Here is a 23,910-nt window from a genome sequence, read left to right on the forward strand (position 1 = left end):
ATCCAGTTGAGGCTGGTGTCAAAAATCAACCCTTATCCATCCAAATCCAACCTTGAAACTCTAATACATTCTTTTATGTCTCATCTCTTTTGCTGCAATGTGCTTTTTATAGGAATGAGCCAGCCCTCCATTGCTCACCTACAGCTTGTGCAAAATACCCATGCTTGATTTTTATCTGGTGCAAGCGCGCAAAAGTGCATCACTCCAGTTTTAGCTTCCCTTTACTGGCTTCTGTTTTTTAAACATATCTCTTAATGATCGCGTCTCATTTTAATCTGTCTGAACTGCTTGACCTATGTGTCCCATCTTGTTCTTCCTAAGCTCAGCAGACTAGATGCTTTTACTGCTTCCAGTGACGCAATGCAAACTCAAAGAGCTTTAACAGTTGCAGCTCCAAAACTGTTGAATGATTTGCCACTATCATTCAGGCAGTCTCCTTCACTAAATCTTGCTTAAATACAGACTTTCACTCCCTGGCCTTTGACCCAGTGTGAGATGCTGACTGTGATTTTAAGTTACTCCTTTATTGTTTAACGTCTACAGCTCTTTGTGCCTCTTTATTTTTTACCCTCTGGCCTTTTATGTTTGGTGTTATTGTTCAGCACTTTGGTCAGCCCTGTTTTTGTTTTAAAAAGTGCTTCATAAATAAAATGGTATGGTACAGCATGATAAGGGCCTAGCCTCAGGATCTCAAAACTGAAGCTCAGGCAAGTTGCTTAAAACTGCATTTATGCTGATGGCCAGCAGTAGGCATCCCCTCTGGTTACAAAGAGTGAACCAGAAAATGGTCACACTGCTTATCTGATGTGACCTCAGTTCACACTGTGATAATTATGTTATGTTCTCATTTGGATGTTTATGTTACCATGGTATCACAGCTGTAAACAAGGTTAACTTTAAAAAAGTGAAGATTCTCTGTGGAGAAAAAAGTGTTTCCAGCTACTAGCCAAAGAGCAAAAGTCAGAGTACAACTCAAGTATAAGTTAGGCCTAAAGTTATCAGCCTTGGCTCAGGAGATAGAGCAGCTCCTCTATCAGGCAGAAGGGCAGTGGTTTAATCCCTGCCTCCTCGTGTCCATGCATTGAAGTTTCCCTGGGCAAGAGACTGAGGCCCCAATGCATCTATCAGGGGGTGAATTTGTGATCGTTAGAATTTGCCTGATTCATAGAGTAAGAAAGAAAATCTATGTGAATAGATGAATGTGTCTTACAGTAAATCAGTATTCATACAGAGTAAAATGCACTATGTAAGAACCAGTCCATTTACCACTGATTTCTGTCTTTTAGACCCTGACAGATGACTTTTGTGCGTCATCCCATGTTTGTCATCTGACACTCAAGTGATGAGCCACATCAAGTGACACAGTCAGGTGCTTTGCTGCCACAGAACAGCAAAGTGCCTGATAACCTCAGGATAAGTGTGGAAATGTCTGTTATTAATCTCATCACCTCTGTGGAGAGGTGAGATGAGATTCAGAATTACAAGCTTTCAGCATCACTCTATTTATGGCAGTATGACAAATGTCTTTGTTGTTGCTTGTTTGTTTGTTTTTGCAAAACACCGCATTGAAAAGCAGTCAGATAAAAAAAATATGCAATTCAGCATTGGCAATACCCTGCATTAAAAACACACACGATACCCCCTGCTATGGCTTTCTACTCTTTTTTGGATATAGTGCACATATGTGTATCTATTTAAAAATTTATGAAAAAAAAGACATTTGGTCTATTTTTACACATACACTTAAATTTGGAGGGAAATGTAAGTATTACATTATGTATACAAGAAGGAAAATGGCAGATTTTTATGTGTTAAAGGCTAAAAAAGTTTTAAAAGTCAAATCCAACAGTTTTGACGATGGCTTTGTTTCTTGTTGCCAGTGTTACTGCAGTATCAGATCACAGTGCACAGTGTGAAAATATTTCTTTTTGGCTGCAGGTAAAATATAGAAAGTATAAGAATTTGATTGCCTAGAATCCAATAGTAACGACAGTTGCAGGCAGCCAACTGTTCCATTTAGGACATAAAATAAAACTTGGAAAAAGTATGTTGGATAATGCAGGATGAATTCCAAGATGTTGTGTTTAAAGTCCTCCACTCAAAACTTGTGTTTTGGTTACTGGTGCGTCTGATGCATGTTCAGATGGTAACTAAAACTCATTTTTCTTATAAGTGTCAGTGACCAGTTTGGAAGTTAGTCCTGATCTTACGGTAGACTTACAAAAGTGTTGTGTGAAAAGTTATATTGGGAATAAGCTTCCAGTGATGTGTCACAAATCATGATTTATTCATGCAAAGGTTGACATCTGGCTTATGCATGGATCTGTAGTTGTTTCTGTTGTAGGATCTAGAAATAAAAGTTCCTAAATGGTCTCTTTTTTTGGCATGAACTGGTGTCATCTTCCATGTCCGACTAGCTGAGCTAATTACCAACTATGCACTGCTTCTTTCTGCTTGTCTAAAGGCCTTTACTGCTGTTCAAAATTTCTTAGGGGGTTCATGAAAACGGTCCTGGCTCTTTCTCAAATGAGTTCCTACAAATTACTCTGGCGCCAGGATGTCTTTTATCTTCTCATCTTTTTGCCTTCTGGGGTTTTTGATGTGGTTTTTTCCACCTGCCACTCTTCCAATTTCTCATGCTCCTTTTTTTCATGTCTTTTTCATTCATTCCTTTAAGCACCTACATCCTTTTCACTTATGATCAGTATGCTAAATACTTCCAGTTGATTTTTACACTTTCCTCAGTATGAAATAAACTATATTGCAGTATACATAGAACTTCCTGGGTATCTCCAAAAGCCATTTTAAAGCTATAATTGCACAAAAAAACCCAACTATGTTTTCATGTCTGAAAACAGTGTATGGCTCACAGGATAATGTGTTTGTCTGACATCTCTATCCATCAGACAGCACAGTATCAGTGTTTCTCTCTCTGTCCCCGTGCCCAGGCAAACAGTTGGCTGGGCCGATTCCCTTGGCATCAGAAAGCCGTAATGCCACCCGCTGACGTTCAACACATTACCAATCACAAATCACAAAATCCAAGCAGTTCTATTATTACGAGATGTACATCATATAATATTGCTTGATGTTTTCAAATAAAGTTCAAATGTTCTAGTGTTATGTATATATATATATATATATATATATATATATATATATATATATATATATATATATATATATATATAATATTTAATCTCTGCAGTAATCACAACAAAGTAATGTTAAAAAGGGATTAAAAAATGGCCACTGTAGACAGTTATCTTTTCACTAAATCCCATTTCCGGTGCTTTTCATCTCTTTTTTCCACCACAGTCATTTTCATCTCTTTTGCCCAACGTTACACTGACACAGACTGTTGCAGTAGTCTAAAATTCCAGCCAAGAGACCTATATTATTTTTGTCCTCATCTCTCCCTCATTCTTTCACAGTGGTGAAAATCTCCTGCGTTTTAATGGCTGGTTTGAGGGATGGAGTTCTTCTGTTCAGTTTTTACCTAATAGCTCATTTCTACACACATGCATACACAGCGCACAAACAGCCAGAATGTGCACAAGTTGGCACCCACAGTGACATATGTTTCACACTGACACACCTCTGTGTGAAGTAGCTGCAGGTGACAATGAGTGAGCTCTCCACCTCCCCTCACATACTGGTCTATCTATTCTTGCTGTCCAGTGGGCCAGAGGGCGTGATACAGTCAGATCGAGATCCATATCTTAGAACAAGCCCCAGTAGCTCTACTTTTGGAGTCATGGGAAAACAGAAAGGCAGGATTCTCCATGCGGCTGTAGTTTTTGTCTGAGCTCTTTTCATCTTTTAAACGACTTCAAAGGAACATGACAGTATTTAATGAGGGTTTAGTGAACAAGTGAAATTTTCCAAACACATCATTCAGTTTAGGTTTTTGAAACCTTCCTTTCAGGCAGCTCTGTCTTTTAATTAATTCAGTTCAGTATAATAATCGACTTGGGGTGGGGAGTGGGGGAAATAGACTTCTTTTTGAGATAGATAATTCATCACAATGAGCATATTCATGTCTAGTTTTATTTTTGTACAAGGGCTCATCGTTGTTGCGTGGTAACAGGAAACTTCAGTCACTTGCTGAACAGAATCCCGTTCATAAGCTTAGTTACAGAAGCTGGAAGACGAAATGGCCAACAATAGGAATTTCTAAATTTAGTTTTGTGCTTTCAAGTCTGGTTTTTGCCACTTGTGCTAGTGTAGTAAGTGAGCTACGACAATAAACAGTAAATGTTCATCCCTGTGCAAAACCATGACTTGTGTATCAGATAGTTGGAATCCTAATCTTTATCTCCACCTTTTCATAGCTCTTTCTGATTTCCTCAAGCTTTCCCTTTGAGAAAACAGGATCAGCATCATCTACTTCTCGATCTGTTCGTCCCCTTGATTACTCCACTTATTTCACACTCAATCTTTCCATCCATACTTCATGCTCCGGTCGTCTTTCCGTCGCACCCTTCGTTTCTTCTCCCCTCTTCTATCACTCCCTCAGTCGCTTCATCTAGATCCATCTCTCCATAGACAATCTGCCACCACTGTGCTCGCTGCAGCCCTCCCAGAGTGATCCCGTTAGAAGGCTAATGCTCTGAAAAATGACAGCGAACCGGCACTTTTACCGCCATCACCACCGCCTGCCGCCAACAGCCCTGTTGCCTGGCAACTCCCCAGACAGCTTTTCTCCAAAAGGCGAGAACTCCTGTCTGCTCTGCTGCGATAGAGAGCCAAGCCTAATAAGCATTATATCTCATTTTGTCTTATCATTTAGTTGTTAGTGACACAAGTTTGCTCGGAGCTGCGACTATGCAAAGCGCGCCGATGCAGAATGCGTCTCTCGTAGTGAATGAATAAAATGATTTGCAAGAAGTGTGACTTCCTGGAGCATTGTTGTTGGAATAAGAGGCTGCTCAGCCAAAAACACAAATATACAAAAATGACAAAGATGCTGGAGAACGATGGAGTAAAGCTGTTCTGTAGAAAAGCTCTCAAGAGGTCTGACAACATAGATCAAACAAAACAACTTAAAGGTTCGTAATAAATATCTGATATTTAGGTTCATTTTTGTCTATTCAAGCTCGTCTCTGAATCCTTTAGATCCTTTACACTGAGCACAGCTGCATTGGTCGATAAATTAAAGTAAAAAATCAGGAAACTAAGATACTTGCACTTTTCCGCATCTGTGCGTATTTAAATGTTGCCGCAAACAGTGCACTGCAACTTCATCACAGAAGCGGAACACAAGAGATACATAGAACGTATGCCAAGAGGCATTAATGGAGATGCTACATAATTCAGCTGCTGATTTGTACAAGTATAATAACACCATAAATTCCGAGGAGTTAGACAGTAAATGCTGTGAAATTACATCATGCATCGCCTGTTATGTCGTGTTATCGAATTAAAATAATGTCTTAATCGATCTTAACAACTTGTCAGCGGTCTTTTCTAAAACGGAATGTAACATCGCTGACTTTATCTGCTGGTGTAATCAGCATTTGTCTTTCATGGGCGGCCGTTACATAAATGTCTCAAGGCTTAGTCTTTACAGGCTGTTTACTGCTTGTGGATATTTGACATCAGAAGAACAAGGAGAAGGAGTGGAAAGTTAGATCAAAGGAGACTCATTGTTAGTTTTTTCACAGGCTTCATCAGATAATTTTAGGATTTTGTTTCAATATAGGTCTGACAGTACATAATTACAAAAATTGCTGAAAATGCTTCAAACATGTTGTCTTCTGTAAAAAAAAAGAAAAGAAAAAAAATGTATTTCACTTAAGCATTGTTTGTATCGTGCATACAAATACTGCCCTTCTCTGCGATGTAGTCAGCAGGTTGCAGATTGCTTGTTTTCATTGTTTAAAAACTGCATTACTTCCCATGACCGGAGATGAAACCAGTAACCTGCTACTGCCCTGCGACTTGGCAAAAACCAGGACATCTCATGCATAAGGGATGCACAGATATTCTCATGCTCACAGCATTACTAAGCTAAAAATAAAATGAAAGTAGAAGCTCCCTGTAGCTGCACGATGAAAATCTTAGGATTCCTTTTCCTAATTGTGGTTCCATGTAGAAAAAAAGAAGAAAAAAAAAAGCCTTTCTGTGCGTCATCTCCTGTCCCACTTTCCCGGGTGTCTACCTCTGATGGCTTTTAAAGCAGAAACCCCGTTCCATCAGTCCTTCACCTAAAGCTAACAAGAATCCAAAACTCAAGTCCCAGAATATTCTCAGACGCTTGCGACACGAACCACGCGGCTGCCACGGAAACTCTCAGAAGGGGTACGAGAGTGCTTTGACAAAGTGTGTGAACTCGCTGCCACCGAAGCGATCCTCAGTCTTCAGTATGTTTCTGCTTTGCGACATCAGAAGTTTTGAAGATTGTGGAGAAGTTGTTGTGGGGGGAGGGAAGGTTTGTGTCGTGTATTTTCTTTTTTATTTCTTTTTTTTTTTGCAAACCGTTTGCAATGTTTAACTAACTGCATATGTAATCCTGTGCAGAGCTGAACATTTGAAACAGAAAGAGCAGTGAAGAGAAGCTGAGTAGGGAACACTGTGGAAGTTGTATTTCTACGATAGAGGCATGGGAATAAAAGCTAGGAAACTGTACTATGATATAACTCACCAAGGATACCCAGAAATGATGTGTTATGGGCCCATTTTCTTTTCTTTTCTTTCTTTCGGGTGAGTCAGGGCACCTTTTTAAGCACCAATTTCCCATTTTAAGCCATCATCCTATAGAGAACCTCTAATATAAATTCATCAAGGTCAAGAAGGGAGGCATGAATAGCTGTAATCTAAATTAATGCAAGCTGAATGGAGAATATTCATGTCAGAATGACAAGTGCACAAGGTATTTTGGGGTGTGTATGTGTAGGTGTGCATTTGTGAATGGTTGAGAGCATTAATAAAAAGTACAGTGTCATAGGTATGAGGATGGAAACGAGGCAATCTTTTCAGTGTATTTCTTTTCCCTTTGTTTACTCTTCTTTTTTTGTTTCCCAGGAATTTCGATTATAGACTACGTTTCGTGAAAAATGTTATTGGGTTTGCTTATACACACATACGCTCACACACCATCTGCTGAGACATTAGACATGTCTAATTGCGAATACTAAACATGCACACACCTGGAGAGCATCATGGCATTGTGCCCGGCCTCGCCCCAGGTGTCTCACAGTTGATATATTAGAGTGGCCTCAGATGAGTCCATGCAGCCAAGCTAATGCTCTTATTAAAGGCTTTTCAAAGGTAGCGAGAGGGGAAAAAGGGAAAGGGGAGGTGACGTGTTTTAGCGTATTAATATCCACCACAGGTGCTAATTTGCTCTGCAAGTCACTCGTGTCATGAGCTGTGGCGAAAGACAAGTGGAAGCGAAGAGAAAGCTGGAAGGAACGGAGAGACGATGGCAGGATTAAGAGATAGCGTGACGGAGACTGAGTGAGAAACAAGAAAGAAAGGAGGAGGTGTAAATCACATTAATGAATAAGCTTCATTAGTTGTGCCCATTAGCATCCTAAGCACAGATTAATTTAACTTTAGCTGACTTTGGAGAGGCCCAGTGGCCGTGATGGGGAAACAGTTTGATTTCACACCTGGATAGCTGATCACAGACACCCTGAATTTGCAGGAGCATTGGATAGTCTGTATTTCCTTTGTGAAGTAAGCCACAAAGCGAAAACTAATGTGAGAACAGCCGAAAGGCTCACTGAGGGCTTTCTTTATGTAGAGCTTATTTAGAGTGTTTCTCTGTTGGTTTTATCATTTCTTCCAGTGACAGTGTTTGTCAATGCAATAGCAAAGTGGGTGGCACTCGCCTTGCCGTCACAGTTAAATGTTGTCTTCAAACATGTCGGGTTAATGTTTTGAAGGAACCAAAACAGCAATCTTTTCCTACTCATAACCAGGCGGTTATGAGTTAACAGCAATGTTTCAATCTCTGGGATGAGATTGGTACTTTTGTGGGAGCTGTACTCAGTTTTTTTTTCTTGTCTATTTGTTGTTTTGTCAACAGGCCGACCCCCAAGGCCGAGACATTGCCATCCGACCTTTCTTGGAGCACTGTGAGAACACCCACATGACCATTTGGCTGGGCATCGTCTATGCCTACAAGGGGCTACTAATGGTGAGGAAACAGGATTTCGTCAAATGTAAAGATTGATCTGCAGATGTGTCTGCTGATGTGGCTTGGATTTTCTTTTGCAATCTATCTCTAGTGTATACTTTACATTTACCAACAAGTCTATATAAAACACCTTTTAATCAGGAAAAACAAAGAAAAGTGCAGAAGGAACAAGAGACCCATTTTGGACAGACATGCAATAGATGATTAGGACAAAAACACAATTTTTGTAATTTTGCTTCTGTACGCCACAACACTGGATTGTTCCTCAAACAATGAACATGTGATTGAAGTGCAGACTTTCAGCTTTATTTTGATTTTTTTCCCTAAAACTTTAGGTGAATATTTTGGAGGATCAGGAAGGACCCTTCTCTCCAATACAAAGACCTGGAAAGAAAACAATCTTCAATAACACAGGAGAAGCTTTGATTAAAAAAGGGGGAGGAAATGAGAGTGGATAATGGCTTCCTTTTTTCCTGACTTTATACTTTCCTTAACAGTTTCAGAAAACAAATATGACAGAGTTTCTCATCTAACTCTTGAGAAGCTGAATGAAAGCACGCAGTTTGCAATATGTCAAGCTACTTGTTTCATTTGCACTTGTATGAGTTTATGGTATGACTGCCTCTTTTTCTAACTGCTACTGATTTAACACTTACAGACATTAAAGTAAATTTCTGTTTGGTTTTTTTTGTTTTTTGGATCAGCGATATTGAGTTACTTTAGACTAAATGGTTTTCTTCAGTGATTTCATTTGAAAACTCTGTGTTACTTTAAGCTCGTCAGCAGAGCTTCAAACTCTGAATGTGTAGTTATTATCAGCTAGCTAATAGCTAGATAATATGTGCTTTAAAATCTCCATGAAGAAGGAGAAACTGTATAATGCCTGCCACAAAAAGAGAGACACTGAAGATAGACCATTAAAGATAAGTGTGCTGCACATGTCCAGCTATACAAACACACAGTCAAACATTCATTCTAAATGGAAAAACAAGACCCAAAAATATTGGGAAAAAGCTTAAAGAAAAAGCTAATCTTTAAAACAAACCACAGATTCTGCTGATCTAATTCAGCTGTTACAAAGTTTAAGAAAACCTCTGTGGTCACCTCTAGTTTTAAAGTAAGAGCTTGGAACAGTTAAAAGACTCTGATCGAATAATCGAAGAGGCCAACTGCTGAAATAAGGTCTCAGCAGGTCTGCCTTATAGCAAGGAGCCTGGCTATGAAGGGCTTTGTATGCTATTAACAATATTTTAAAGGGAATTCTGAACTTCCACGGAAGCCAGTGAAGGGCAGTAAGGATAGGAGTGATGTGTGAGGGCTGAATAGTTTTTTTTAGCAGCCTAGCTGCTGCATTTTGGACCAGTTAAAAATGGGCTAGGGCTTGCTGAAAGACGCATGTGAAAAGGGAGTGAGTTGCAATAATCAAGACTGAAGAAAATGAAAGCATGTACTAAATGTTCCTCATTATTAGGTGTTAGTAAAAGCTAGATTCTGGTGATGTATGACTCATCTTAAGCAGATTGAAAGAATACAGAGTAGCCTGGCTAAAAATACTACCTAAAAGTTCCCAAAAAGGAAAGATGGAAGGAATGAGGAGATGGTAGAGGAATAAGCCAAGAGACTTTCTTGTAAAATAATAAGACAGGAACAAAGAAGTTTAGCGGTACAGAAAGTTAAAGTGATGTAATTGACAGGAGCCGTCAACTCCGCGAGGCACCGGGAGGTACAGCGCAACACCAAAACGTTTATGGCTTGAGTCATCCCTGCTTTTACATGCATGCAAACTCACATATGGACACATACAAGTACACTGCAGCCGTACCTGACATCCACATGCTCGCACACCTCAGGTGCACTAAGCCTCGATGACTGCTCTATTAATTCTTCTGCTTGTCATTCCACAAACTCTGATTTAGACTTTGAATAAGCAGGCAGCTCTCTTACACAGCTCACTGTGAATTATTCAGCAGTCTGCTGCTGCTGCAACAAACAATTCACTCGCACATAAAATTTTCCAGACGTGAAACTAACTGCTGTCTCTTTAGATTGTATCTCAGCCCTTTACCACGTCATCATATAATGAAGTTTATTTTTGTCTGCTTTCAGCTAAGTGAAATTACACAACCCCCACTCCATGAACAATCAGAAATAAATTAAGAATGAATAATTCTTCTGAAAGACCTCAGACAGAAATGTAAACAAGCAGGAGGAAAATGAGAGCTGCTTAAACGTCACTGATGGAGAAAGACAAGTCCAGACTTTCTATGACCAAAGTCATTCATTTGTTCTCAGATCTTTGTGTGATCTTCTCTTAAACATAACTCATATTCTTCCTTTTCTCTTCTCTTACAGCTGTTTGGGTGCTTTCTGGCATGGGAGACCAGGAATGTGAGCATTCCCGCTCTGAACGATAGCAAATATATCGGAATGAGCGTGTACAACGTCGGCATCATGTGCATCATTGGCGCCGCGGTGTCTTTTCTGACGAGGGACCAGCCCAATGTCCAGTTCTGCATTGTAGCGCTGGTGATCATCTTTTGTAGCACCATCACGCTCTGTCTGGTCTTCGTTCCCAAGGTCAGTTTTTATAGGACAGAGGGTGTGTGTGTGAGCGTGGCTGAAAGACTCTGCAATGACATAAACTAGAGCTTTTAATTATCACTCAGCTAAGTCCTGAAAGCTGAAAATGCAGCGTAAACAGTTAGGTGTTGATTTTTTTTTGCACTCATGCAATTTTAGAGTGCGAGAGTGCAGCTGTGACTAATGCCCATAACTCCACTTTCAGCTAATTACGATGAGAACAAACCCAGACGCAGCCACCCAGAACCGCAGATTAAAGTTCACCCAGAATCAGAAGAAAGAAGACTCCAAGACCTCCACCTCAGTCACCAGCGTCAACCAAGCCAACACTTCTCGACTGGACGGCCTTCAGACTGATAACCACCGCCTCCGTATGAGGATAACAGAGGTCAGCCAGTTACAGCTTCTTTGTTTTCATCTTTTAACCATTCATCACCTTTCAGACAGGACAGCGATGCAGTGGGCACAAAGAGTAAATGTTCTGTTACACTTTAAAAAAGATTTCTTTGACGATTTCTTCATCATTTTGGCAAAGTAGCATTTGCAGCAGTCAGTCACACCCAGACAAACCTTAATTTAGGTTCATTTCTGGCTGATAACCTCACAGTGTGTAAGATAGGCTGTCTGTGGATAATTAATGAAACCTTGGTGTGAAACAATAGTTAAGTGATGGGTGAGAATGTACTTACTTTAAGTGATCAACTGTAATACTCAATGAACTAACAGAACATTTTTTTCTGGGTAAAAAGTTGGACAAAGAGCTGGAGGAAGTGACCATGCAGCTGCAGGACACGCCGGAGAAAACTCCCTACATTAAACAGAACCATTATTCGGATGCCAACAACATTCTCAGCATACGCAACTTTACAGATGGCAAAGGTGAGATACTCGCTGCATGCTTTCATTTAGCCCTGGTCAACTACTGCCATACTGTTTTTATAGCTCTGTTTTTATATCTGTCTGACAATAAGCATTTGAGGCACATGGGAAATATCCCATATTAGTGAAAAATTGTTTCACTCACAGAACCATCTGTAGCAGGGGTGTCAAACCTAAAGCCAAGCAGCCAGAATCGTCCCTGATCCAGCCCACCGGACATTTTTGGAAAGTGTAAACGGGGGCATGTGTTTTATTTTAATTTTACAGCTTCTCCTAACAATAATGACCTTGCGCACAGCCATTCATACTACAGTAATGAGCTTTTGTTACTATTAACTGTAGAAATATTTTGTTTTTTGTTTTTTTAAATGTGTCCACAGTAAAATGAATGATTAAATAAATAAATAAATAAAATAGGGCGTTTTATAAGAATTTACAAAAAGTCTCTGCTGTATGATTACAGGACAGTTTGAGCAATGAGTTACCAAAACATTTTCTGTAATTTACACTGCAAAAAGTCAAGCTGACAGATTTCTTTGATTTACTACGGCAGCCTTTTTTTTTTATCATTTAAAAAAAACTGAGGTGCGCTGAGATGAAAGTGCACCACTTTTTCATATATTGAGAAATCTCAGAGATTGAATGTGCAGTTAAACGACTTTTCAGTGACAGAAAGTGGAGTTTGAGCGGTTTGGCCTATTTAGGATCAACGTAGGCTCTAAGCATCCGATGATGTGAAATGAGTTTGATATCCCTAATCTGTAAGTCACTTTAAGAGGCCACGCCTCTTTACACAGTGGTGCCACTATAGTGCATGAACTAGTTAGTTATTTAAAAAACGAACATTAATCATGAAGCAGGAAATAAGCTATAGAGATCAAAACTGCTTTTGTTTAGTTCTGTTGTAATGTATGCACTTTGATATCATGTTGTGATCGTGCACTGTGCTAGTATCATTTTGTGGTTCCGTTGTGTTACACATTAGCGAGTGTAATTTACATTTTAGTGGTTTGTATCACAATTTCAGGACTATCATAAAATCCTGAACTGGCTTCAGTTTCAAAGTAATCCTCACATACGTTATCTAATACTAATTCTTTGCCACCGTTACGGTGCATTTCCATATTCAGTGGTTTTAGTAAAGGATTTTAATTCTGCTTTTAGAGCAGCTGGATGAAGGAATATCTTTCTTTTTTTCCCATTGCTGGAGCACCTGTCAGCACGAGGGACACAGGAGCATCTGTGACGTCTGTAATGAGTCATGAGATTAGCTACAGCACCTCAGTACACGTATGCTCCACTGCTGTTTGTCAAATTTAGCACATATTGTAGTCACACGTCATTCTCGCCTCACTTTCAAACCCTGGTGTACACTCGGTTTTATACCTAATTATTTCTTGTTTGGGGCGTACGGTAGTTTAGTGTCTGTGAAACAAAGTCGAGAACCAGATAAGAGTAAAGAAAAGTTTGAGAGCAGGTGAGGTGAGTCATCATCGGGCGAGACTAGTTTATGGAAACACGAAGAGCAAATCCTAATTTGCTGAAATATAAAGATGCATGTCCCATCAGTCCTCCAAACTTCTGCCTGTGCTGTTTAAACGATGCATGTATGGCAGACATTATGAAGTCTGCTGCCTCAAATTGAATCAGCGAATCGTTACAGCCCAGCAGCGTCGCTTTGCATTAGGCACCATTTTAAGAGTCGCAGAGTGACGCTGATGTACAGCAGCCGGATCCAGCGTGTCTGCTGCACACGCCAGCACAAAGCTGCTCTCAGGGGTGTCTAATGGATCTGTCTGAGCTCGGGAAGGTAAAAGAGCACAACAGCTGCGCTCATTCTGCCAATTGGGAGCAGAGCGTGTTGGAATTGTTTGAGAAGTTCCTCATCTGTGAAAGTTCATAGTTACGCAGTGAACTGATGGCTGTTAATGAGCACATTCACACAGAAATGTGTGTAATGCTTCTTTTTGTGTGTTTTAGCGTATTCTCTGCCCCTGCCTTTTGTGTTTGTGCTAAAAATAAGTGTACGCCCTCCTGTCTGAAACTAAATATAGTTTGGCTTTAAAATTACTTTAAGTTATTTATTGATATTATATGACGGTGCCGAGGATACAAGGATAGATTTTATATAGATATGTGATAGTGGCTGTTGAATATGGAGCTGTCAGGCAGGAGGAAAAGAAGATCACAGAGGAGATTCATGGATGTATATAAGGATGGCTTTGGCTATCGCAATTTTATTTATGTAGCACATTTCTTTGAAAACAGCAACTACAACAAAGCAAAGAAAATCAACATCTATTACGTGTCAGCCTGGATCAAAAAAAGTTTTGATTCTGTTTTTGAAAGTATGCAGAGATGTAGCTTGTTTCAGTGGTGGGGTGAGATGGAGGCAAATGGTCTGCTGTGGTGATCCCTAAAGGGAGCACCTGGAAGAAAAACACTAGTGGTGGCAGAGATGAAGCAGTTGGAGACCTGGACAAAGATCTCTGGTGGAAATGGAGTGGAGGTGGGTCACACAAATGAGACTGAACAAGAGCCAGGACAGAGGCTGATTGGTTCACAGAAAGTTACCCAAAAAATGATTGGGCCAGTGTGATGATGACAGAGTTACGTTTGACAGTGATGTAAGGAATAGAGTAGCAGCTTGAACACCCAGGAATTCAGGCAGATGAGTGGATACAGTGTGAATCTTCCTTACTGAGCTTATTTTAGTTTGTCTATTTTAGCATGCGTGGTTTCAAAGGTCAAATCACTGGATCCCACAGTGTAGTTCAATTCATAAAAATGCATCATTTTACCTGTTGTTTTACACTTGCTGAGGGAAAAAATCTGTCGAAATTGGAGGCAGCAGCTGGCAGCTGACATCAGGTTCAGTGTAATGAAGTAAAATTCAGATTGTGTGGGCTCATAAAACTGGGTCTATTTTAAGACACAGCCTTTTCTAGTGCTTCCTCGCTTATATCGTCAAAGGAGCCCAATAAATTAGATATGTCAAAGAAGATGTAGGTTATTGGAAATAATTTCTTTTAAACCTTTCAAAAATTAAAAGATGATCAAAGTATATATGAAAAAATAGTTTTCTCTAAATGAGAAAATATTTTTATGTTTGGGTTACAGCGTATCAGCTGCTGGGTTGCTGAAATTCTCTCTTATGGAGACAATAAGAAAGAGAGAGCGCGCGTAAGGCGCTGCTCACAAATGTCAGCCTGACACACGTTCTGACTATAAAATCACAGGTAGTTAAGCTTCCTTTAAAGATCATCGGCACATAAACTTTTCCCAGCTTCATTCTACTTATGCTTGACGGTCATCATCATCATCACCACTGGCTTCTAACTGTAGTCATCAGTATTCATAAGAGAGCTGGTCTAAATGTATTGGGGGCTGTGAATGATTGGCTGTTATAAGGGAAGAACGCTGTGTCAACAGCGATTACGCTCACTCACAAAGGGTGAGACGCGACACTCCACCTCTCCCTCGCTCTAGCTGTCTTCATGAATATGTAGAAGCACATGGCGATGCTGGAGAACACCAGGAGATGACAGTTAAGGTGCGGTTTTCTGACAGGTTGACGGCCATGGCCTGATTTTAGCATGATAAGTTAAATGCTGTTATGTATAGATTAACAGCACTGAAAGAAAGACAAAATATTTTATACTTTACAGTGTTTTTGTTTTGTTTTTTTACTTGTGGAATATTTGCGAATTTTCAGGCTTTAAATACCATTAAATTATTTTTTCATTGAAACATTTTCTTGCCCTATGATAGGACGGTACACAAGGAGTATTTGCCTGCTTTTCACCTCACAAGATCCAATTATTCCTGTTTGAATTAATTCTTCTCAGGTTTAAACTATTAGATATACATTTTCTTTTTCTTCCAGTCCCGTTTAAGAAAGAAGACGGCTCATGTGGTGCTACTTAATGCAGCGGGAGTGTTTTTCTCCCTGTTGTAAAGAGATAGCCTTAGATTACTGGCACTCACAAACAGTAATGTTTTGGTGGCTGTGTGTTTGGTGGTAGAGCACTTAAGCCTCAGTCCTCAGGGCCAGTGGTTTGAATCCTGGCATCTTCAGCTGGTGACTCAGTGCACTTGTTCTGTTGTGATATCACCCAGTCCCCACTTCTGAAATGAATCTGGTCCAAGTGTTAGCGTCCACTTTCAAAGTTTGAGCAAAGCAGGTTTGTTTTTTGCATCTCTGTCCAAAACATAGTCTGACTTGTGTAATTTGTCTAGCATGCAGATAGTTGAGCGAGAAATTTTTGACTAGTTTTTTTAGCCATTTTCACCTGCTCCTTTTGAACTAATCTGTAACGTTAGTCTGCACATCATGCAAAAGCGGTCTCTTCATACTGAATGTCAACACACTTGGTTTAACTTCTTAGTGTCAATGAAGCATATGCAGTGAGCATGGACATCTGAGCTGACATGATCCTTCACAGACTAACTTTGCTAGGTGTGTGTTGACATACAATACACACCTAGCATTAGCTGATTTATTAGCATTTGTTGCTATTTTTTGCACGGTTGGAAAGCCCAATGTTAGGACTGAAGGCCAATGCCTTATTTGAAATCCTAGTCATGTTCAACTTACACTGACAAAATATGAAAGTCCAGGTGACAGCCTGCAATTTTCTTTATTGTCTACACATGTTTTCATGCAGATGGAGAAAAGTCGATACTGAAGAACCACCTAGAGCAGAAACCACAGGCGCAGTGGGGCTCCATGGATCCTTCCAGAATAAACAGAGGTCCTCTCGAGGATATCAACTCACCAGAACAGTGAGCTCTCCCATTTCCTTAGCCCCTCTACTCCCGTGTCTCTCCCCTTTTTTCCCTCTGTCTTGTCAGCTTTCTCATCAGACGACATGTCACATGTAGCACAACCACCAGCAGCTCTCAGGCAGTTGCTCTGGCAACAGAGCCTTATGAAAGCATGGACTGGCCCTCTACTTTTCTCTCCCACGCAACGCACATACCATCAACCACCAACATGCATATCACGTCACAGAGTGCAAGTGTATTCTCCAAGTATGCTGAACGTCCTGCAGCTTACTTACAGCCGGACACACAAAAACACACATGTCCATTTTGCATGCATATACACGCAGGTAATTGATTTGTTTTCTCAACTTTTAAAGGAAGATGAACTCTCAAAACATTCAAATGCAGATCTGCATTCACTTATTATTCATAAGGCAGCAAAGCTGAGGGATGTCAACTTCATCAATGGGGAGGGGGGGGGGGGACACTTCATGCATCATTGAGAAGTTTCCCTCCCACACACGTTTAACCAGAACCAGGAGAAGAATGCAGGATGTAGAGGGATGGATGGATGAAGAAAGCGGAGACAAGAGGCAAGGAGGATACAATGCAGAGGAGAGGGCAGTTACACAGAGAAGATGTTTAAAGAGAAAAAATATGTTTAGATAGATAAGAAAGGCAGAGATAAGAAGGAGGGGAGAAAGAAGAAGGTAGAGACTCGCAGAGGCTTATGTAACCACTGATTTACAGCCCGCATTGGAAGCAGCTCTGAAAATAGACAGGGAGGAGAACAGAAGTAAAGGAACACTTGGAGCTGTTCCCATGCCACATGAATGTTTGATCACATGGAGGGAAGAGAGATGAAGGGAGAGAAAGAGAAGAGAAAGAAGAGACAAATATAAATAAGTTACAAAAGAGTTATGAATAGAGAGAGATCGAGCTGTATAAATATTTTGTGGCATGAAAAATGCAGGGGTGTGTTATTGTGAAGTGTAGCACCCGTGTCCTATATGATATTCCAAAAAATATCCCGAAATTCCTTCATAAGCTGTTGTGTTTTCATCACATAAAGTAGAACGGGTCAGAATAACTGAAAGGGCCTGAGGACCATTAATATTTAAGTTTTCCTAATTAAGACATTTTACTACGTTTAATGCAGAACAAGCTTGAATCTTATTAGCCCCTCTTAATTTTTTACACAACCAAATGCTTATGTAACTTTCTTGAAAATGGCTGGCAGTGGCAATGGCTCTGGCGAGGTAGGGTGCAAACTGTCACACCAGGCGGAAGCATGAAATGTTCTTTTACGTCAGACGATCCCAGAAGCGACGGTGGAAAGAGGAACGGTGGATTAGGGGCTTAGTAAGAAGAAGAAGCTAGAGAGGAGGATGCTAAAGAATACACAGAAAACAATTAAAGAAATTGCTGAAGGCTTGTGGGAAGCTGTGCAATGCCAGATGCCAGTCTTTTATGATCCATCTTTTCTGTTCGCCATGTTCAGTTTCTCACTGTAACTTGATATGTGTGAAAGTGTGTAGCGAACATTTTAATAGTAAATCGAGCAAGACCACTGCATATGCCACTTCCAGACTGTGACAAAATTGTTGTATTGACAGCAACATCCAGCTCATATGGCCATATTGCTAAAACACAGCATTTTATTGAAGCCTTTCCAGGATCAGATCTGCCTGAAAGAGCTCCATTGCTAAAATTAATGAAAAATAAGATGCTTACTGCTTAGTGAGGAATTCAATTCCGTCACTAGCTTTATGGCTAATGTGTTAATTAATTTGTGGGGGAAAAAACTGCTGCGGTTGGTGCTGATAACCTGAGATGAACTGAATTTAGCTCTGCATATCCCATATGATGCTCAGATAAATCATGCAAGAGGAATCACTAAAAGCAGATGAAGTGCACTGTCCGGGGCACAGCTGCGAACGCACATTTGAACTTACAAAGACACTAATTTGCAAATGACAAATACTGACTCGGAACTCTGGCAGAGGGTCAGCAAGAGTAAAAATGGGGTAAATTCATTATTAGAAGCAAAATGATCCAGCCCTGGTTAGATTTATACAACAAAGCGATCCAACGTGATAGACAGACACATTGGTTCTCATTTATTAATATCTGTTCTTATCCCGTGCAGAAAACGGCTTACGCAAAATTACCATCAGATTTATGAAACGTATGTTCTCACCACTGTGGGTATGTCAGTAAATCAGAATCATTCTGAACCAACAGACTTGTGCAATCTGCATACAGCCTGATTATCGTCTCCATACTGCTACGCCCTGATATTTCTATATACGGAAATACATTTACCTTCAGGAAAAGACAAGAAATTGGTGACGTTGCGAGACGTTGCGAGAGAGAACCCTGCACTTCTGAGGCAAGAAAGAAACAGAAAGTCTGACTAAAGAAACTGAAACAGCTGTGTACAAAGAAAAGGCACAGCTCTACAAAGAGTTTCCATGAGATTCCAAATAGCATTTCCCCAGAGACACTCACTGTGACTCATGTGGGAGAAAAGCAAACAGATTACAAGAAAAAGAAGAAAGCAGGTGGAGGACAAGGAGCGTGTGATCTGTCAGCCCGAAATAACAATTTCAAGTCAGTGAAAAAAAAAATCCACATTCTTCAGCATCCATGGGATATGCAAAGAAATTATATTGTAAGTAATGACAAGAAAAGAAAGAGCAGACTGCTGACTATAACATAATACTTCAGTAAATGTGCTGTAATCACTGACATTGTTCCTTTCCTTCTCTATCTGCAGCATACAGCGTCGACTGTCTTTGCAGCTGCCCATCCTCCATCATGCCTACTTACCTTCCATAGGAGGGGTAGATGCTAGCTGCACCAGCCCTAATGGCAGCCCTGGTTCGAGCCCAAGGCACAGACACATGCCCCCCTCCTACCGGGTAATGGTCTCTGGCCTGTGAGCTTCATTCACTCCCCCACCTGGCTCTTTGCAGAGGAGACATATGTGATTCTTTTTTTCTACAATAGACTGATATCATCAGCGTAAGTGCGTATTTTGTCTCGGATCAAGGAGGACAGGGAGAGAAGGGAGGGGGGGAGGGGGGTTCACTCTTCATACCTCTTCACCTTGGTCTTCTTGTAAACTGATATCCTCAGTCAGGATGGGGTATGAGGAGACAGAGTGAGCACTGGATGACCCTTAAAAACTCCTTTAATTAACATCCCCTTGTCCATTTGCCCCCCCGCCTGCCTAGGCATATACACATATGCACAGTCAAACACAGATAGGCTATATACAAATACACACACATGCACAAATATAGCGACACCCCAATAGCTGTGGTGGACCAACCCTAATGATGTGTAGCCTTATCTGCTTCAGAGGGGATTGTCTGTTTCTGTTCCTAATCTGTTGTATGTATGTGCTCGCAGCAACACGTAAGTTTGTCATCTAACTTGAGTATTTCACTGCTTCAGTGACTGGATAATGGTTTGGAGATGAGGAATCTGCAAAATCCAACAAAAGGAAATCATCAAATTTACTGCTTTACCCTTTCCCAATCTTGTCCAGATATGTAAATATCATCATTTTTAACATTGATGTACTGTAAGCTTTGTATATGCTGTGAATGGACAATTAAGTTGGTTCTAAGCGTGAGGCTTATAACAGAGGCAGGTAGGCATGACAATTTCAGATGAAAAGCGTATAAAACATGGCATCCTACAAATTAGACATATGTATGAGAGATATAGATTTTTGTGTAACTGTTAATCAATTAGCTTGTGGGCAGCAAAGTAAGATACATCAAAGTCTGAGTCACCAAATATCAAAATGCACCAGTGCCCATTTATTTGAAATTTAAACAACTTGGTTCTTTTTTTATTTTTATTTTGTTTTTTCCACTTTGCTTATCTGTACCGCTGTTTTTTGTTTTCATCAGAGATTTCACATCAGACTTTGCATAAGCCTTCATATTTTACAGTCTGCTCAATATGTCTTCAGAAAGCATGTTATACAGAATATCAGTGCTATGCCTTTTTAAAAAGTCTCAAAGGCTGCGTATGTTAGAAAATAGAACGCCATGAGAGTGTTCCACAGATGTCGTTTATGTGTGTTAATACGCCAAGAAGTGCACACGCAAAGACACGCTCATATGAGAGCGCCTCATGAGATCGGGTGCTTTTCAGACACTGCTTTAGTGACGGGCCTGGTCTTATTGATCCCCACAGATTGGTCTCCATAGACTGTTAAGATGTCCGTCCGATCTAGCCCTTACAGCTAACCGGCACAGTTAAGGGCGATGGGGGAGTCAATGGCACAAAAAAAGGCACAAGACTCTGAAATGAATAAAAAGCTGCTTTGTCAGAAGAGATCAAACTCGAGAAGTGATGGTGGAAAGGATGTAGGTTTTCCGGTTCCACAGCTAGTCTGGATTAAGCGGGCTGACCTGAATTTCCATGAGTGGTAGTAAAGACAGTAAACACAAGGGAGTCTCAAGTAATAAGCCCCTACCGACTGTAGCTTACAGTTCCAAGACGGTGATGCCGCCACTGCTGGACACAGTGATACAGCACAGACACAGGGCTTTCTTCACAGATAATATCGAGTGTCATGAAAACCCACTTCACACTTAGCAACAGTGAACATACCTCGGTTGCTATGGAAATGTAATGTTCAGTGCCGCTGAACCGCATTGAGCACAACGGTCATCGACAGTTTTTTGTAAAACTTTCCTCATGCAGGAGAAAAGCAAGTAATGACTCCGGACAAACAAAGGACTTTTTTATCGAGCGTGAGAAGGTTTGTCCTCAGCATATTGTTTCACCATTGGTGTCTTGGTTTTTAGTTTTTAAGGCGTTTGTTGAGCGCTGTGCCTGTTGTCTTATATTGTAGCCTGCAGGACCCACAGTACATACACAGTGTGGTAAATGCGCTGACCCACAACATTGGCCGCACATCTGTAAAGTGTACAACGTGTCATAGATTAATTTCAATTCCATGCCTCGGTGAACGGGACAGTTTGGGAGTACTTGGCAAATACTCCACCTCAGCTGGAGTGGATCTCTCCTGCGACCGAGTTGGAGCAAGAGACAACCAAGCAGGGACCCGCCTGCTATGGGGACATATCACGGTGACTCCCCCCCTATGAGAGCTCCTCCCCTTCCAGCTCCTGCTTAGTACAGGAGCAGGGAAAACCCTGAGCACAGATACCCAAGGAGTCACAGCTTCTCCTGCACCTTTGCCAACCAGAGAATCACGATCACTTGACAAGTGAGTGAGAGACATTGTCAGAGGGTTGGTTCTTCCTTCAGGAGATAAAACAAACCAACCGCACATTTTATATATTACATTAAATGTGATTGTGTACAATTTGCTGATACCCTGATGATGGTGTCCATGTATGGAATATTTGGTATTTGGCTTTCTCAAGACGGCATGAAATAAAATGTATAATTCACAGAGTTACCTCTGTTTTTGCAACTGTTGTGACAAATCCACTCTGTAGTTTCATCCTCTCACCTGCGATTTGGTTTTACGTGTATTTGCTCATGGATTTAGGTTCTCTTAACCTGTTTGATCAGCTCACACACGTCAATGCCAAGATTCTCAGTGGGTAAACTCAACATCATCATATCGAATATGCTACTGGTTTAGCAACAATTCACCGAGGGCAATAAAGTGAAAGTAGTAGCAAACGATCAATCTTAATAAACCACTCCTGGCATTTACCAATTTATCAAATTACTTTTTTTTCCTTTTAGTCCATTCAAAAATACCAAATGCAGATCATCAGTTGTTGTTCGATATATTTTGTAAGGTGCCCTGATTTTTATTCTTTTATGAATCATTTCAATTCTTTTGAACATGAATGAAAAATTGTTCAGCAGATGCAATCGTGGAAGGTCAAGGGCTCATAAATTCCTGTAATGAATAACATCATGCTGATGATTTGTATTTGCCACAGGTCTTTTAAGTTTGAAGATCAAAGTGACATGTACGTATATATATTATATCGTTGTATGTGTCATCATCAGGGTTTCTGGAGAACACAAAACATACATGTCCAAAAATATAGTAATATGACAAATATATTAAGTGGAACAACACAGAGGTCCATACTGTTACTGTTTTGTCGGTTTGATATGTGGTATCACATGGCATTAAGTTCAATTAAGAGTTTAAAATGATAAACAAAACCTATGTTAAATGCAACATGTTTAAGAGGGGCAATAAATTGTTTTCTTATTACAGAAAGAATAGAGAACTATATATATGTATATGTAAAGATCTTTACGTACATTTTCATTTTTACATAGGAAAATGTTTCACAAAATGCCACAAGGATACTTGGAAGTCATTTTTTTTAATTTACAGTATCTGTAACTATGTTATGTACAGATGAGGTCTAGATATGAAGAAGTTGTATAAAATAAGTATCACACTTGGAACACCTGAACATTTTTGGAGCCATTAGTTGTTATGGGGGGGGACTTTGGAGAAAAAAAAACATTCTTCTTTTGTTGTCTGAATGTTATGGACAGCCTTTACTTTTCACATCATCATTAAATAAAGTGAGACCGAAAATCATGTATTGGTTGTTTTTATTTTCGTGCATGTCTTGGATGTGGTACAATTACAGTTTTATGGTACAATTTTGATTTAAAGATCAGTGGTGAAATCAGTTTATGCTTTTAGAAATGCTAGAGATCCAAAATACAGGTTGGGCCATTTATATGGCTACACCGTAATAACATGGGAATGGTTGGTGATATTAAAGTCCTGTTTGTGGCACATTAGTATATGCGAGGGGGCAAACTCCTCAAGATGGGTGGTGACCATGGTGGCCATTTAGAAGTCGGCCATCTTGGATACAACTTTTGTTTTTTCAGTAGGAAGAGGGCCATGTGACACATCATACTTATTGGTAATGTCACAAGAAAAACAATGGTGTGCTTGGTTTCAACGTAACTTTATTCTTTCATGAGTTATTTACAAGTTTCTGACCACTTATAAAATGTGTTCAATGTGCTGCCCATTGTGTTGGATTGTCAATGCAACCCTCTTCTCCCACTCTTCACACACTGATAGCAACACCAGAGAAAACTACAGAGTCCGACATTGTTTTGGCAAATTTACACACCGATTCAATATTTATTTTATTGACGTAACTGGGTGTCATTACTGCCGACGTGAATTATAATTTTACAGAATTTACGTTTACCCTTAGCCAGCAGTTTTAAATTTCCCTCAGTGTCGCCTGCTCTGGCCCCTGGAAAACAATTGGCTATGGTTGCCGGTGTCTCTAGCTTCACATGTCTGAGAATAGAATTGTCAATTACCAGAGTTTGATCCCCGGCGGGTGTGTCGCCGAGTGGGGAAAAACGGTTAGACACATGAACAGGTTGGTGGTGTACCTGCAGCTTCTGTTTAAGACTATGCTTCCTCCTTACCGTCACCCAGCCGTTCTCTTTCCCCTGCTGCTCGGGGTCTGCCGGGGCCTACGCTACCTTCGGCTGCACCGCCTATAGGGGCCTGGCTAGCTACAGGTGTA

At 40.4% G+C, this 23,910-nt stretch overlaps 1 protein-coding gene across 1 annotated transcript in view; it reads left to right on the forward strand.

Moving 5' to 3' along the window:
- The window catches only part of gabbr2 (gamma-aminobutyric acid (GABA) B receptor, 2), a 212,011-nt gene extending 189,065 nt beyond the window's left edge, over positions 1–22,946 (forward strand). Inside the window, exons 14-19 of the mRNA XM_026156284.2 lie at positions 8,036–8,146; positions 10,499–10,723; positions 10,932–11,114; positions 11,476–11,605; positions 16,273–16,390; positions 19,152–22,946. Coding sequence (XP_026012069.1) covers positions 8,036–8,146; positions 10,499–10,723; positions 10,932–11,114; positions 11,476–11,605; positions 16,273–16,390; positions 19,152–19,317 — 933 coding nt within the window. The 3' untranslated portion in view covers positions 19,318–22,946. The remainder of the gene's footprint in view (positions 1–8,035; positions 8,147–10,498; positions 10,724–10,931; positions 11,115–11,475; positions 11,606–16,272; positions 16,391–19,151) is intronic.
- Positions 22,947–23,910: the final 964 nt, after the last annotated feature.

Source organism: Astatotilapia calliptera, chromosome 22 (genome assembly GCF_964374335.1).
Source record: "Astatotilapia calliptera chromosome 22, fAstCal68.1, whole genome shotgun sequence".
NCBI classification, from domain to species: domain Eukaryota; kingdom Metazoa; phylum Chordata; class Actinopteri; order Cichliformes; family Cichlidae; genus Astatotilapia; species Astatotilapia calliptera.